Source organism: Meles meles, chromosome 5 (assembly GCF_922984935.1).
Source record: "Meles meles chromosome 5, mMelMel3.1 paternal haplotype, whole genome shotgun sequence".
In the NCBI taxonomy this organism is placed as follows: domain Eukaryota; kingdom Metazoa; phylum Chordata; class Mammalia; order Carnivora; family Mustelidae; genus Meles; species Meles meles.
Window position 1 is genome coordinate 116,861,325 of NC_060070.1, and position 16,633 is coordinate 116,877,957.

Here is a 16,633-nt window from a genome sequence, read left to right on the forward strand (position 1 = left end):
TGTGTTTGAGGTCTTTTCTGTTCTAGGAAGAGACAAATATCCAAAAAGATGCCTTGCTTTTGTGTATTTATTTCCACATTCTGATTTAAATGTGGAACGATCTCTAGATCTTAATTTCATTTCCTTAATATGTATTATGCTAGTAGAATTTTCCAAATTACGAAGAATTATAACTGCAAACCTTCTGACTGATGACTTTCTTTAAAATTTATGACTCAGTTTACGTCACAGATCCTTTCCCTCCAGGGATTATGCAAGGAGGCATGCTGCCCTGCTAGCCCTATGTTACTTTAAGTACACACACACACACACACACACACACACACACACGAGCAAAAGTAGCTAGAAATTGATTATGTTGATATTCTGAATAAAGGCAGTAGTTCCAATTTTGTATGTCTAATTAGCCACAGCTCTTCAAGAATTGGTGCAAATGTCATGGGCTTTATAATGCTGGCATTTCATCTTCACAAAAATGCCATTTGATGGCATAAAACCAGAAAAAACTAATGGTCACAGCAGACAGCTTGTAGATTAGACAAAGGTCACAGTGTTTTAATGAGCAGTGCTATTAATTAATGAGAAAACAATTAGAACATGTGCTGTTAGGCATTGAGAATTTGTACCAAAAAAAAAAAAAAATCAGTCTGTACCCAAAACCACTTTGAATAACTCAAAAATAAAGTAGCTGCAAGAACAGAATTTAAACCTTGAATTGTACAGCAAAGTCATCTATATTAATGAAACAGCATCACAGTTCTCTGATGGGAAATATAAAGATTCTTCTTCAATATCTAGTAGAGAGAGTTAGTGCCAGGTTAGTAGTCTCAATAACTACTCTAGATAGAACGCAGGACTCGTTTTACCACTGCCTGTTGGGTTTTTAATTTCTATATGCATTTTCTTAGTCTTTAAGAAGAATAAGAAAGGCGTTCTGTGTTTTACCAAAATCCTGTGAATACAAATGTGGAAACGCTATAACTTCTTCAGAACAGTTGATAAAAAAATCATAAACATTGCCTTTTGTTCTATAGGGAGCTGTCAAAGCCAAGCTTTTAGAAGCTTCAATAAAGAAGGAAAGAACCATTGTTGGTAACACCAGTCTTACATTACAGCTTTCCTCCAAGTAGGTCAAGTACTCCAATAATTATTCACTAATCTCTTCAGCAATCATTTGAGTAAATAATGGACATTTTATTTCTATTAAAAACAAGAACTGATTTATCCTGAGGTACAGCAGCAAAAGCACCAGAACCTGTTTCATGGCTGGTCCAACTGAAATCAGAAGATCCATCCCTAATCTAAATCATTTCAACTGAGCATAGCAGATGGTTGTATTTTTAAGTCATCTGAAAATAAAATAAGGGGACTCCATCCAAAGTGTCATTTAGAGAGTACCATTAAGCCAAAACACAGTATGATCTTATCCAGTATCTCAATTTGAAGAGGAACACATTTCCTCTTCTGAGTCTACTCATTGGCTAGATGATGGATGATGGCTTTTTCACTGAAAATTTTTCTGAAATAATTGTTGATTCACATTCAGTTGTAAGAAATAATACAAAAATATCCTACATACACTTTATGCAGTTTCCCTCAATGATAAAATTTTGGAAAACCCTAATATCACAAAAAGGATAATAATATTGACAGAATCTGTAGATCTTATTCAGATTTTCCCAGTTTTCCTTGGAGTATTTGTATGTGGTTAGGTATGTATTTGTATGTGGGTATTCAGTTCTATAATTTTATCCCATGTAGAGGGTCATGTCAAGACAACAGTCAAGGCATCAAATAGCTCCATCACCACAAAGACCTGTCAAGTTGCCTTTGAATAACTATACTCACATCCTCCTTTCCACCTCTCTCCCCACCCCTGACTTCTTGCTACCAGTAATCTGCTCTGTATTCCTAAAATTTTTTCATTTCAAAAATGTAATGTACTCAGTGTAATTCCCTAGAGAATCATCCAAGTTGCTCTGTGTATAGTAGTTCATTTATCTTTACTATTGAGTAGTAGTCCCTGGTGTGGATGTACCACAGCTTCTTTGACCATTCACACAGTGAGGACATCTGGACTGCTTCCAGGTTTGGGTCATTATGAATAAATCTACTGCAAATATTCAGGTACTGGTTTTTGTATAAATCTAAGTTTTTATTTCTTTGGCATGAATGCCCAAGGGTATAATTGTTGAGTCTTATAGTAACTACATCTTTATTTTTATAAGAAATTATCAAACTGTTTTCTTCTATAAATAATTTGTGCTGTACCAGTAATGCATGAGTGATCCAGTTTCTCTGCATTCTCCCTGACTTTTTGTGTGGACATGATTTTTTAATTTTGCCACACTGATAGGTGTGTAGTGTTATCTCATGTGGTTTTAATCTGCATTTCCCATATTGCCAGTAATGTTGAATATATTTTCACATGCTTATTTGCCATCCCTACATCATCTCTAGTGAAATATCTGTTCATTTCTTGTGCCCATTTTCCAATTGAATTATTTGTTTTTTTTTACCGTTAAGTTTTGAGAGTTTTTATATATTTTAGATACTAGATCTTTGTCAGATATGTGTTTTGCAAATATTTTCTCCCAGTCTATAGTTTGTCTTTTCAACCTCTTTTTTGATGAAGCCCAGTTTATCAATTTTTTTCCTTTATTTCTTATGCTTTTGATGTCAACTCTAAAAACTCTTTGCTTAACACAGATTCCAAAATTTTTTTCCTGCGTTTTCTACTAAAAGTTTTATATCTTCAACATTTAGGGCTAAGGCCTATTTTGAATTGACTCTTATTAAAGTGTGAGGTATACATTAAGGTTCATATTTTTTGCATATCAATGTCTAATTGCCCCAGCATCGTTTCTTGATAAAGCTATTTCTTCCTCTACTGAATTGCTTTTTACCTTTGTTTTAAAAAACCCATATTTTTGTACCTTTATCCAAATCCATATTTGTCTGTGTATATTTCTAAGTTCTCTGTTCTGTTTCATATTTCTATCTGTGTCTCCACCAATACCACACAGTCTTGTTACTAAAACTATATTGTAGTATCAGATAAATTAATGCCTCCCGCTTCATTCTCCTTTTTCAGGGTATTTTTAAGCTATCCTAGGGCCTGTGACTTTCCATATAAATTTTAGAGTAAGTTTGTTTGTGTCTACAAAAAAGAAGTTTGCAGAGGGGCGCCTGGGTGGCTAAGTTGGTTAAGTGTCCAACTCTTGGTTTCAGCTCAGGTCATGATCTCAGGGTCCTGAGATAGAGCCCCACATGAGGTCTGCACTCAGCAGAGAGTTTGCTTCAGATACTCTCTCCTTGTCCCTCCCCCTCTGTGTCTCCTTGCACTTGCATGCACAAATGCTCTCTTTCTCTAAAATCAAGCAAGCAAGCAAGATTGCCCGGATTTTGATAAAATTTTTGTTAACCTGTAGATCAGCTTATGCAGAGTCGACATCCTTATTATGTTGAGCCTTTCAATTCATGAACATGGTATGTCTATTTATTTAGGTCTTTTCTGGTTTCTGTCATCAAAATTTTGTAATTTGCAGCATGCATATCCTCTACATGTTTTGTTAAGTGCATACCTAAACATTTTATATTCTTTGGAATGGTTATAAATAATATTGTGCTTTTGATTTTGGTTTTGACCTCCTCATTGTTAGTATACAGAAATGTGATTGATTTTTGTATGTTGTTTTTTTTATAGATTTTATTTATTTATTTGACAGAGAGAGAGATCACAAGTAGGCAGAGAGGCAGGCAGAGAGAGAGGAGGAAGCAGGCTCCCCGCAGAGCAGAGAGCCCGATGCGGGGCTAGATCCCAGGACCCTGAGATCATGACCTGAGCCCAAGGCAGCGGCTTAATCCACTGAGCCACCCAGGTGCCCCTGTATGTTGATCTTTAATCTTGCAACCTTACTAAAGTCACTTACTAGTTCCAAGCATTTTTTTTTTTTTTTTGAAGATGCCTTGCAATTTTCTCTGGAGACAATCATGTTATCTGCAAATAGAGACTTTTATGTCTATGTTTTCAGTGTGTATGCCTTTTATTTCTTTTACTTACCTTACCACAGTGACTGTATTATTTAACTATGTTGAATAAGAGAGATGAAACTAACATCTTGCCTTGTTCTTGATTTTAGGGGAAAGCATTCAATCTTCCACCATTAACTATGACATTAGCTGTAGATTTTCTCTAGATGCTCTTTATCAAATTGGGATAATAAATCTCTAATCCTAACTTGTGGAGAGTTTTACCACGAATGGGAAAACTGGATATTCACATGCAGAAGAATGAAATTGGACCCTTTTCTCACACCATACATAAAAATCAACTCAAAATTAATGAAAGATTAAATGTAAGCCCCAAGACTATAAAACTACTAGAAGAAAATGTAGAAAAAGAGCTTCTTGACATTGGTCTGTGCAATGACTTTTTGTATACTACCCTCAAATCATAGACAACAAAAGCAAAAATAGACAGGTAGAATTGCATCAAACTAAAAAGCTTTTGTACAGCAAGGGAAACTATCAACAGAGTGAAGAGAGAGCCTCCAGAATGGGAGGAAACATCTGCACACCAAACATCTGATAAGGAGTTAATATCCAAATATATAAGGAACTTCCATAACTGAATAGCAAACAAAATTTTTTAATTTAAAAAAATTTAAAAATCGGGGCATCTGGGTGGCTCAGTAGATTAAGCCTCTGCCTTCAGCCCAAGTAATGATCTCAGGGTCCTGGGATCGAGCCCCACATTGGGCTCTCTGCTTAGCAGGGAGCCTACTTCCCCCCTCTCTCTGCCTGCCTCTCTGCCTACTTGTGATCTCTCTCTCTCTGTCAAATAAATAAATAAAATCTTTAAGGGAAAAAAAATCAAAAATAACCTAATCTTAAAAGTGGGCAAAGGACCTGAATAGATATTTCTCAAAAGAAAACATGAAAATGGCCAACAGGTATCTAAAAAGGCATTCAACATCACTAATCATCTGGGAAATGCTGATGATTAAAACCACAATGATGGTGAGTGCTATGAAGTGTGTAAGCCTGACATTTCACAGTCCTGTATCCATGGGGCAAATAATATATCATATGTTAGTAATAAATAAATAAATAAATAAATCCACAATGAGCTATTACTTAACCCATGTAAGAATGGCTATTACCAAATAGACAAATGATAATAAGTATTGGCAAAAATGTGGAGAAAACGGAACCCTATACCTTGTTGGTGGGAATGTAAATTGGTGCAGCCACTCTGGAAAATAGTATGGAGGTTCCTCCAAAGATTAAAAATATAACTACCATATGATCCAGCAGTCCCACTTCTGGGCATATATTTGGAGGAAATGAAGTCAGGATCTTGAAGAGATAACTGCACTCCCATATTTGTTGCATTAGTCACAATAGCCTCAATATGGAAACAACCGAAGTGTCCCTTTGCACAGATGGATAAAGAAAATATGGAGTATACATTACAATGGAAAATTATTCAGCCTTAAAAAAAAAAAAAAAACCCTACCACCTGCAATAACGTGGATGAACTTGGAGGCTATCGTGCTGAGTAAAGTAAATCAGACATGGAAAGACAAATCTGCATCATCTCACTTAGATGTGGAATCTAAGAAGGTCAAACTCATAAAAGCAGAGAGTAGAATGGTGATTGCCAGGGACTCGAAGGATGGGGGAAAGGGGAGTTTTTGGTCAAAGGATACAAAGTTTTAGTCATGCAAGATGAATAAGTTCTGGAGATTTAATACACAGCATTATATCTATTCCCCACCTGACAGATTCAGGATGCTCTCCCTCTCTGAGTCAATAACATTTTGTTCCTTATAACTGAAATAAAGTGGATATTTTAGGAACCGATAGACAGAATTTGGTCAAAGCGGTTTTCATACTTTTGTTCCCTATCACATCCCCCACAGCCTGAGCTCCAGGCCTGAAAGAAATGTCCCACAGTCATCTGCTGAGTTCTCATCTCCATTGCTGCTTACCCAAGGATTAGAAATTTTACCCCTTGGGCGAACGTGGGTGGCTCAGTCAATTAAGTATCCAACTCTTGGTTTCAGCTGAGGTCATGGCCTCAGAGTCGTGATCTCGGTGGTGAGATCAACTCGGAGTCAGGCTCTGCACTCAGCAGGGAGTCTGTTTGACATTCTCTCCCCTCCGCCTGCTTGCGGGTGCCTGCTCTCTCTCACACACACAAATAAATAAATCTTTAAAAAATAATTTTAGCCCTTGTAGAGAACACCAAGTAATGGTCTAATAAGGAAAGACTTCTGACCCTAGTATACTTCCCCCAAGGCAGAAATTGTGGCCCGGTGGTAAGATTCAATTACAGCCTCCTCTAGTTTTATTTGGTATATGTGCTGCCGAAGCGCGCACTCTAGTTTTATTTGGAAATGAAGGATATTTCCCCCTAATACAAAAAAATAAAACAAAAACAAAAACAAAAAACCAGCAGCAAGCAATATTCCTGAACAACGGGCCGTGAGTAAGAATTTGTGGCTATAGTCTATCCTGCCTCAGTGTAACATAGCAACAGTACAGTGGTGGCCTGCCTTACCTCAGAATAATGACCATGCATCTCTTGGTGTCATCCATTCCTATGAAACGAAAAAGCACTGTCTGATGTGCATTGTTGCTCAAGCTCTTGGGTATCCCTTAGAATAAGACCTCTCACCAGTGGTGTGCTGAGCTTCCTGGCACAAGTAGGGGTTAGAGGCAGAGATGACAAAGCGGACCGGCCAGGAAAACTAGATTGGACACAGGCAAACTACATGGGCATCTTGGGTCATGTTTTCTCTGTGTGGAAAGGTGTGCTGGATTGAGTACAGGTGGTCTGGCACTTTGGCTTCAGTTTCCTCATTCTTAAAGTGGGGATTAAAAAAAATACTTACCTCGTGTATCATGGTGGGGGTTAAACGAGTCGACACTTTTAAAACACAAGTTTTAAGTTTTAAGTCCCTATAAGCAAGCAGCAATGACACTGGAGATTAATTTTCATCATGAGAAATATTTGCGGGTTACTTAGTACAAAATAACAGGATAGAATGATCTCTCTCTCCTGGGCTCTGCTGAAGTGTGACATATTATCACATGTGCTAACTGAAGAGAGAGACATTTGCCTGAAACTTGCAACAAAAATGCCATTTTTCTAAATTTGATAACAGTTTTTATCTTGGGATGCAGGGTGGGGGATTAGGATCTTTCCTTTCTATGCTCTGTATTTCTGTGATGTTTGAATGTTTTAATAAAGACCATGTATCCCTTTTATAATTAATTATAATAGAAATCAATTAATGTGTATCCTTCTGCATTATAAATGCTAACTCGACCCTTGTTTAAAGAAAAGAAAGGGAATTATTTTTTAAAGGAAAATAAAATTTTTTTAAAGATTTTATTTATTTATTTGACAGAGAGAAATCACAAGAGAGGCAGGCAGAGAGAGAGGAAGGGAAGCAGGCTCTCTGCTGAGCGGAGGGCCCGATGTGGGACTCCATCCCAGGACCCTGAGATCATGACCTGAGCTGAAGACAGCGGCTTAACCCACTGAGCCACCCAGGTGCCCTTAAAGGAAAATAAATTTTGATAGACTCAGTGCCTCTCCCTCTAGAGGGACAACAAGATGACTATGACACGCTTGCTCCAGAGATGCTTTATTCTTACAAATTCCATTTGGTTTCTCATTCTATGACCCGTTACTTAATGCACCACGTTAGTTGGTCTTTGGCCAGGGTTCACTCCCAGCTATTCCTAAATAATCTCAGTCATTTCCCCGGAGCAGGTGTTATAGTCTGGGTATCGCTCACCAAAGACAACAGAAGCATTAACAAGCTTCAGATCTGGAGATGAGGGTCTCATTTCAGGCAAAGAATATATGTGTCACACACACAATAATGCCTTTGAAACTTGCTGTCTTATAAGAAGATTTTGACACCATAACAGAAGACCTCAGGATCCTTCCATGTGTTTTCTTCTTTTTCTCTGAGAACGACTCTTAAGCACTTAAGGATTATATCACGTCTTGCAGCGGAATGAAAGTCTGTTTTTTGTAAAAGTGTAAAGCTGTGTTTTCAAGGTCCCCTCCTGATTTTCAGATATTTCATGTTACCGGCTGGCTGACGTCGGTTCCACTGTATATTCCCACAAGGCAGAGCTGTAATTCAGCCTGCATATTTAGTATTAAAGCTGACTCCTAAACTTGTACAGTGTTGGACTGTATTGTCCAGTGTTGGACAGTGTTGTACAGTGTTGAATAGGAATGGCCTGCCGTGATGGGAAGAGCAGACAATGTGAGGGTCACATGTGCTCCAGGGTTAGTTCACCTTGAAGAAGAGGGGCTAATTCGGGGCACTAACAACTATACTTTAGATGAAGTGCCTGAATGTCCAGAAATGCCCAGGAGCTTCTCGCTGTGGTTTGCTCCGTAACACCTCTCTCTAACATGTCTTATTTCATATTTTAGGAGTTCGTGATGATTGTCGTCTTTGGTTTGGAGTTCATCATTCGAATCTGGTCTGCGGGTTGCTGTTGTCGTTATAGAGGATGGCAAGGAAGACTGAGATTTGCCCGAAAACCTTTCTGTGTTATAGGTGAATATCAAAGTCCTAGATAATGAATTTATGGCACTACATCTTTCTTTCTTCTGTCTTCTCTTTTGCAATATTTAACCAATATTTAAAGATAACATTCCTGGGACATTTACTATGGGCCAGGCACTTCTGTGGTTCAAAAGTGTCGACTCATTTAATCCCCACCATAATCCTATGAGGTCAGTATTTTTTTTATCCCCATTTTACAAATGAGGAAACTGAGGCAAAGAGCGGTGAAGTAATTACGTTTCTGAAAGTCATACATGTAGGAAGTGATGGAGCTAGCAGTTTGGGCCAGACGGTCTGGTTCTAGAATATCCACTTGTATCGAATTAAGTTACACCGAAATGTATGGTTCAGCAGTGTCTTGAATTAGGAAAGCATTGATTTCAATAAGTATAAAAGCCCCTTTGGCTCAACAATATGAGCAATACTCCTGTTAAGCTCTCAATCAGCTGGAGCAGACAGCAGTGTATTAGCCCTGATAAAGCGTGTCAGTCATCATGCCTCAAGAATGATTACAAGTGTGGCTCTTTTTATGCCTGGGTACCTGGAGGCAGCCCCCAAATGAACACCACTTCTCTGCGGCTTTCTGGCTGTTGCAACTTCAGGGGGATTCCATCACCTGGGGACCAGCCTGAAGTTATCCTTTTTCATGACGATGCCATACAGCGTTCTGGGCTGGAGACCTGGCATCTCCCCATAATATATTTAAAAGTCTACCATAAAATTGAAAACCGATCTTAGTTTTCAAAATTAATTCATTATTTTTTAAAGTTAATTGCCTACCTCATAGCCCTTTATCCCTAAATGTTTCGGTGTGGATTTCCTGAGAATAAGGTTGTTCTTTTACATAACCTTCCACATGTTGAACATTCATGCGATACTTCACCTAATCTGCTGATTGAATTCTTGTTTTATCAGTTGACCTAATAATGTCCTTCACAGCGTGCTTGCCTCTCCAGTGCTGGTCGGGTCGAGGATGACTTGCTGCACTGAGCTCTCCTCTCCCTCTAGTATCCTCCCATCCCAGCTCCTCAGCCTTTCTTTGTCTTGTAGAACATTAACATTTTTGAAAAATATAGCCTATTTTTAAAAAATAGAATGTTCTTCCTTGGGGGGTGGGGGTGAGAAAACCCTAGATATAAAAGCTGTTGTTGTTGTTGTTGTTGTTGTTGTATAAAAGTTACATTTGGTTTTCTTCTCTTTTTTTCTTCCCATTTCTTTGGCAGCCATTCAGACCCAAATGCTAAAAGTTCTTGGTGAGGCTGACTTATTTCAACTACTTCCCATCTGAGGAAGTATGTTTTTATTTATGAGCTTGTCTGACTATCTTCATCAACAGCCTGTTTTCCATTTCATTTGTGGTGTCAGGAATTGCCAATTAATCTTCGTTTCCTCCTTTCCCCCTGTCCCCTGTGATAACCACAGGGTAGACTTCAGAGGGAATTGGAGAAAGTGTCTGCTCCTCTCTGGGCACTGTTGAGAAGAATCCTTCCTTCCATCCCTGCTGTGTAGGGTGGAGCACTGTCCTGGGATGGGAGAAAGGGTGGCCCCCCCACACACTGCCACTGAGTTCATTTCAGTATAAGCGCATTTTGAAAGGGTCACCGTCCAGTCAGCCAAACCTTAGGGAGGGAGATGTGGCTGTGTGTGAAGCATTAGAGTTACAATGGTGAATCTAGTAAAATTCTAAGTTAAACCTATCTTGAAATACTTATGCAGTCTGTTTGTCTTGCTACCTGTCTTCAGTCCTTTTCGGAAGCCATTATGCAAGGAGGAGAGAAGGTAGTAACTCCCAGACTTGCAGGTTCACCCAATCCCAAGGCATATCCATGAAGGCATTTGATTTTTCTCTCTGGAGACTGTTTTCTCTTTTTGAATTCTGTGCTCCAGAGACATCCGGAAGGACTTTTACTTCATGTGAAACTATTGCACAAGTACTTTCTCTCCTATATGGGGCCCAAATAAAACAATTCACAGAGCAGATGGTTGGCCAAGATTCACTCAGCTTCTACAGGATGACGTCGGTTCATGGGTGACTGCAGGAATGTTCCATTCGAGATTTTATTTATTTTTTTTTAAAGATTTTAGTTATTTGACAGAAAGAGAGGCAGCGAGAGAGGGAACACAAGCAGGGGGAGTGGGAGAGGGAGAAGCAGGCTTCCCGCTGAGCAGGGAGCCCAAAGTGGGGCTCAATTCCAGGACCCCGGGATCGTGACCCGAGCTGAAGGCAGAGGCTAACGACTGAGCCACCTAGGTGGCCCTCCATTCTAGATTTTAAAACCAATTAAAAATTGGCTTTGCTCCAGTTCCAGTGGCAATGTCAACATATTTCTGGTCTCCAACCTAAAAAGAAAGTTCTCTCCCAGATACCTGCTGCCTTTTGATAGCTGTTTTTAGCTCTAGATACCTCCAGCACATCTTTGTCCCTTAATTCTTCTCTTCCTGTTTCAGATCCTTGTGATCTTGGTAGAATACATGGTTCTAAGAATGATGTTGGGATATCTGTAATCTTCATCACCTTTGGACCTGCCTCGGTCCAGCCGAATTAATGTCCTAGTGGAGCATGTTCAAATGGGGCTCTTCAGTGTGAAGTCAGTAAAATTTAAGCCACGCAGAGGAACCAAATGTCATCTGCCTGAAGGCAGCGGGCTGTAGCAGGTGACTGTGGAAACCCTTTCTAGGCCTGTTTAATAGGCCCATAAAAGTGATTGATACCAGTGGTAAAATGATAGAGTGCAATGTAAAGTGAACCCTGTAATTCCCTTGTTCAACCTAATGTATTGTGGTAAAATGGAAAAAAAAGAAAAAAAAAAGGAAATAGCGTGTCTTGCATCTCTCTGTGAAAACTGCTCTGAGTTTGCAAACGGAGCCAATCTCTCAAGGCTCCATGCATTTGTAAGGTCTGATTACTTTCAACATGCCAAATACACACCCAAGTGTTTTCAGCAATTTTGAGCATTCGGAAGAAGGATATAGAAAAGACAGTGGTGGCCTGGCTGTTCTTCAGCAGTGGAAATGCTTTCTGTGGGCACATCAATGTTGTTCTTTCAAGCTGGAAACAGACCGAAGCTACTGCCGTGGTTAGTTAGCGAGCCTCATACAGAATCGAGCCCAACCAAGGTGATAGTTTGTGGACACAAGCTGCTAGATGCCCCACAGGCTGAGTCCCCAAGACTAGAACTACCCCCCCGACCTGCCTACCCTCTCTAGCCCTGCATCCTAACCAGAACGAGGAGCATTTTAAATCACAAAATCATTATATACTTGTGTTTGGATGGCACATTTTGAACAACTTTAACTTAAGGGGGAAAAAATTTTATTCGGGTTTTTTTTTTAATTATATGCTTTATTACCGTATTGATTTATCTCTGCTTAGTTTGGGGAATTTGCTTTGAAAACTGGTAGAATCTGATCATGAGTTACAGAATTCTTCCTTATACCTGTGTGTTCAATGTACATCTCTCCTTGAAGGCTCTTTTGAGGTAATATGTCTACAGCCATAGGCAATAACCACTGTGTTAGCAATTTGGAGAGTCAAGTATATTTGGGGGTTGACTACCCAAGCTGCCCTTCACTTATCTGGACTGGCTACTTTATGATTTCTCTACATTCAAACACCAAACGCTCACTCAATGACCTCAGGATCAAGAATGTGTGAAATAACCTCCAAGACTGATTTCTTAGTCATACTTTTTCTTAGCTTTCATTAATGACCTACCTGAAAATTGCAAATAGTACCAAAGCCGGGTACTTAGATCACGCTAATGAGCCTGATGTGTCAGGAAGCCAACAAATTACTTCTCACAGTGGCTTTTTTGGATTCTCTGGTGACTCTTTCTAAAGACAGATATAACAGAGCCATATTTCTCGGTCTTGCAGTATGCGTCTCAGGGAAGCAGAAAAAAAATCAGCCTATTATTAATCTTGGATCTGTAGTTGATGCTAAATATAAGTTGATTTCTTTTTCCCATCTTAACAGTTTTCCTTCAGTGTAATCTTTCCACAAGAAGACAAAAGAGGCAAAGCACAGCATAGATGTTTCCCCCGTGAGCTGAGCATATATGCTTTTGAAATGAGATAATAGTCACTCAGGAAAATGTATTTTTTTTAATGAGGAAAAATATAACCAACTTCTGCTTTGGCTAAAACAAAATCGAAGCCCTTATTAAAATCAACCACACAGCCAAGGCCACCCTAGTATATCTGTGAGTTCATCTTATTAAAAGGCAACTGCAGCCATTAATGTGTTCAGAAATTATATCAGAGACCGCCTGAACCACTACAGGCTTCTCAACTGAAGATTTGAAACATCCTGTTTCCCATTCCTCTGCCTTTCCCATCTTTTGTTCTAAGAGACTTGCTCTTGAACCATGTCATTTTCCTGATCTTCCAATCTCTCCTCTCATTCAGTAGAAATTCTTGTCTCTGAGATGATTTTCTGAGGGTCATTTACTCTTCGGCATCACTCTTCACTTCTCAGCATTCAGACTCCTTCAGTGCAAATAGATTCCTTCCATGTGATTGGTTGGACCGTCTGAAAATGCTTAAATCCCGTCAGATTCATGGATCACAGAACACTAAAGTCATTTCAGTCCTTCTAGTTAATAGCTGATATTCATTGAGACTTGCTAGATGCTAGGTGCTGCTCTAAGCACTCTAGAAATATTGCCTTATTTAATCCTTCATGGGTATTATAATACCCTATTTCACAAATGATGAAGTAAGACTGAGCTTAAGAAACTTGTTCAGTGTTAGAAATATGGTAGGTAAGGGGCACCTGGCTGGTTCAGTCAATTAAGCATCTGCCCTCAGCTGAGGTCATGATCCCAGGGTCCTGGGATCGAGCTTCCTAGGACTGAGTCCTGCATCAGGCTCCCTGCTCAACGGGGAGCTTGCAACTCCCCCTGCTTGTGGTCTCTTGCTCTTTCTCACTCTCTCAAATAAATGAATAAAATCTTAAGAAAAAAAAAAGACATATAGTAGGTGAAAGAACCAAGATTCATCTAACTTTGTGTTCAACCATTCCCCAGAATTCTGATGCTAACTCGCTGGAATTAGCACACACCCCACAGGCAGTCCCACAAGACACTCTCCCAAGCCCTGACTTCAGATGCCAGGCTGCACACACTTCAGCCAGGTTGACTTCACATTTGGGGGGTCCCATAACCCTCCCCCACCTCAGGTTCAATAATTCACCTGGATGACTCCCAGAATTCAGGAAAGGGCTTTGCTTTCTATTACCAGTTGATTATAAAAGATGCCGTTCAAGAACAGCCAAGTGGAAGAGATGCATAGGGTTAGGTACTTGAGGTAAAGGAATGGCTAGCGTGGTGCTTTCATAACCTCTCCACGCATGCCGCCCTCCAACACCTTGGCATGTTCACCAATCTGAAAGGTCTCTGAACCCCGTGGTTTAGAGATTTTCATAGCGATTCCATTCTATAGACACAATTAACTCAATCATTGGCTATTGGCCATTGAATTCAGTCTCTGGGCCCTGTTCCCTTCCCTGATGTCTGGGGGTAGAACTGAAATTTCCAACTCTCTAATCATGCCTTGTTCTTTCTGATAACCAGCCATCATCCTGAAGTTGTCTAGGGACCCCCAGGTACAAGTCATCTCATTAGCATAAAAAGAGACTTACCACTCCAGGGATTCCAAGGGTTTTAGGAGCTGTATGCCAGAAGTCCAGGACAATGATCAGGTAACTTATTTCCCATTGTACCCCACTACCCAACTGTAAGAAGATTGCCCTTATTGTTTACTTGTATTTTAAAAGCAAGTTTAATTGAAACTTGCCCTCTGCCGTTAACTTACAAACAAAGAATCTGATATTTTCATGTTCATCATTAGGAATCCAAGATCTTTGAATGAGAAGCCAAACTTTACAAAATATTAATTGCAGTATTGGCTTTATGTATCAGCCTTATTATATCAACTAAATCAGGTTATCTATTGCAGCTTTCTAACCTAAAAAGGAAGCTCTAAAATAGACTTAGTTGCCTTGTATCAGATCGCTTACTTTCTTGAGCAATGTTATCATAAAGTTCTCTGGGTATTTCCTAATTGGGGATATTGCCAGAGAAGTGATATTACTCCCAGAAATGTCTTCTACTGTTTGTTAATGTTATAAACTGTACAGAGACTTGTCTAAACAGATCATTGTTGACTTAGTACAAATTTGAACTTATGAAGTAGCTTGATTAGCTGATATGTCTTGACCACATAGACAGTGAGTGCCATTAGATGGAAATGAATAGCTAAAGATTATTTCTCGCACCTTCTATAAATTCCTGTAGAGCACTATGATATATTGAACTAGTATTACATACATCAAATGGATATGTAAGAAAATCATTCACAGAACACTTATTATGTGCCAAACATGATCTTTGGTGCAAGAGACACAAAGATGAATAAACCAAGGTACCTGTCTGTGAGAGTATGGTCTCCTGTGTCCTTAGAGCAAGGCAAAACTGGTAGGAGGGAGACTACTTATGCTGATACAGAACAAAGGTGGTGGAGGTAGAAGTAGTCTTGGTAAGAAGGATATAGAATATCATGACCGATTATATAAGACAGAGAAGCAAAAGATACCTGCGGTTTTGAGCTTAGTCATTCAACAAACATTTTTACAACATCCACCATGTCCAAGCATGGTTCCATATGCTGTGGAGTCTGTGTTGTACCATGTGGGCAAGAGCCTCCTTGTAGAGCAATCTTCCACTGGATGGAGAAAAATAATACACAGATAAATTTTTTAATTTTTTTTTAAGATTTTATTTATTTGACAGAGAGAGAGTAGGCAGAGAGGCAGTCAGAGAGAGAGGAGGAAGCAGGCTCCCTGCTGAGCAGAGAGACCGATGTGGGGCTCGATCCCAGGACCCTGGGATCGTGACCTGAGCCGAAGGCAGAGGCTTGAACCCACTGAGCCACCCAGGCGCCCCTGCACAGATAAATCTTTTTAAAAACAAGGTTGTGTCAATTAGAGATAATTGCAATGAGAAAAATAAAACAGAGAGATGAGGGTCTTCTTTAGACTAGGTGGCCCAAGAGAGTCTTTCTAAGGAGTGGACGCTCAAGTTGACCTGAATATTAAAAAGAAGCCATTCATGAGATTTAGGTCAGATTTTACCAGGCCAGGGGTTACAAATATTCTTGTGACCCAACAGCTTATATAAGGAAGAAACATAAGGTCATTGTGGCTGGAGTTCCACGAGCAGGACAGAGTAGTAGGAAATGATGGAGGGACCATCATACCCTGAGGACTATGTACATACATAGTCTTGCATCAGGCATATAATAGTTGCCTGATGCAAGACAGCTCCTTGAGATGGGCCCCCACCAAGCATCCAATAGCTTCCTGAAAGGTCTAACGGTGAATATTTGGTTTTTTAAAAAAAGGAAAAAAATTTGGTCAGGCAATGAAAAGTGTGGCTATATAAGGCTCTGTGTTTTTTAGTACCTGTTTGAACTACCTATCATTCCTTCCTAAATTATTACTTATTCAGAAGAATGTAAATCTATTCCCTCTGACTTTTCCATGCATCAATACATATCACCCTTAGAAACATGACATTTCAAAATTTAAAGAAAATGTGTTATCTTCTGTGAGCAACTCAGTTAGGAGCATGTCATGGAAAGTCTTTTTACAGCCCCACTGGTAACCATCACCAATAAGCAGTTCCCAAAGGGCTTCTTACCAAAGGACTTGGCTGCATCCTTTTATGATGGTTGCAATGCAGATTTATGTCATTAAAGATTATTTATTTCCTTTGGGACATTGTCCCTTTTTGCCTTGAGATATTATCCGAAGACGTATGATCAATAAGAAGCATTAAACTGTCACTATGGGGTAAATTTTCAAAGTGGTGCTTGGAATTTGCCAGTATGAGTCCCATTAACTTCAGAGGGAGTCCTGCAGTTCAAGCCACTGCACATGGCTTTGAAAATGTTCTACAGTATGTCTTCACGGTGCTGCCTTTTTTTTTTTTTTTTTAAATAAATACCGCAGAACAGCTCAGTGCACA

General features: G+C 39.5%; 1 protein-coding gene across 3 annotated transcripts in view; it reads left to right on the forward strand.

Moving 5' to 3' along the window:
- KCNQ5 (potassium voltage-gated channel subfamily Q member 5) overlaps positions 1–16,633 on the forward strand; it is a 553,626-nt gene that overhangs the window by 407,430 nt on the left and 129,563 nt on the right. For all 3 annotated transcript variants that reach the window (XM_046006379.1, XM_046006378.1, XM_046006377.1), the window contains exon 3: positions 8,471–8,597. In XM_046006379.1, coding sequence (XP_045862335.1) covers positions 8,471–8,597 — 127 coding nt within the window. The remainder of the gene's footprint in view (positions 1–8,470; positions 8,598–16,633) is intronic.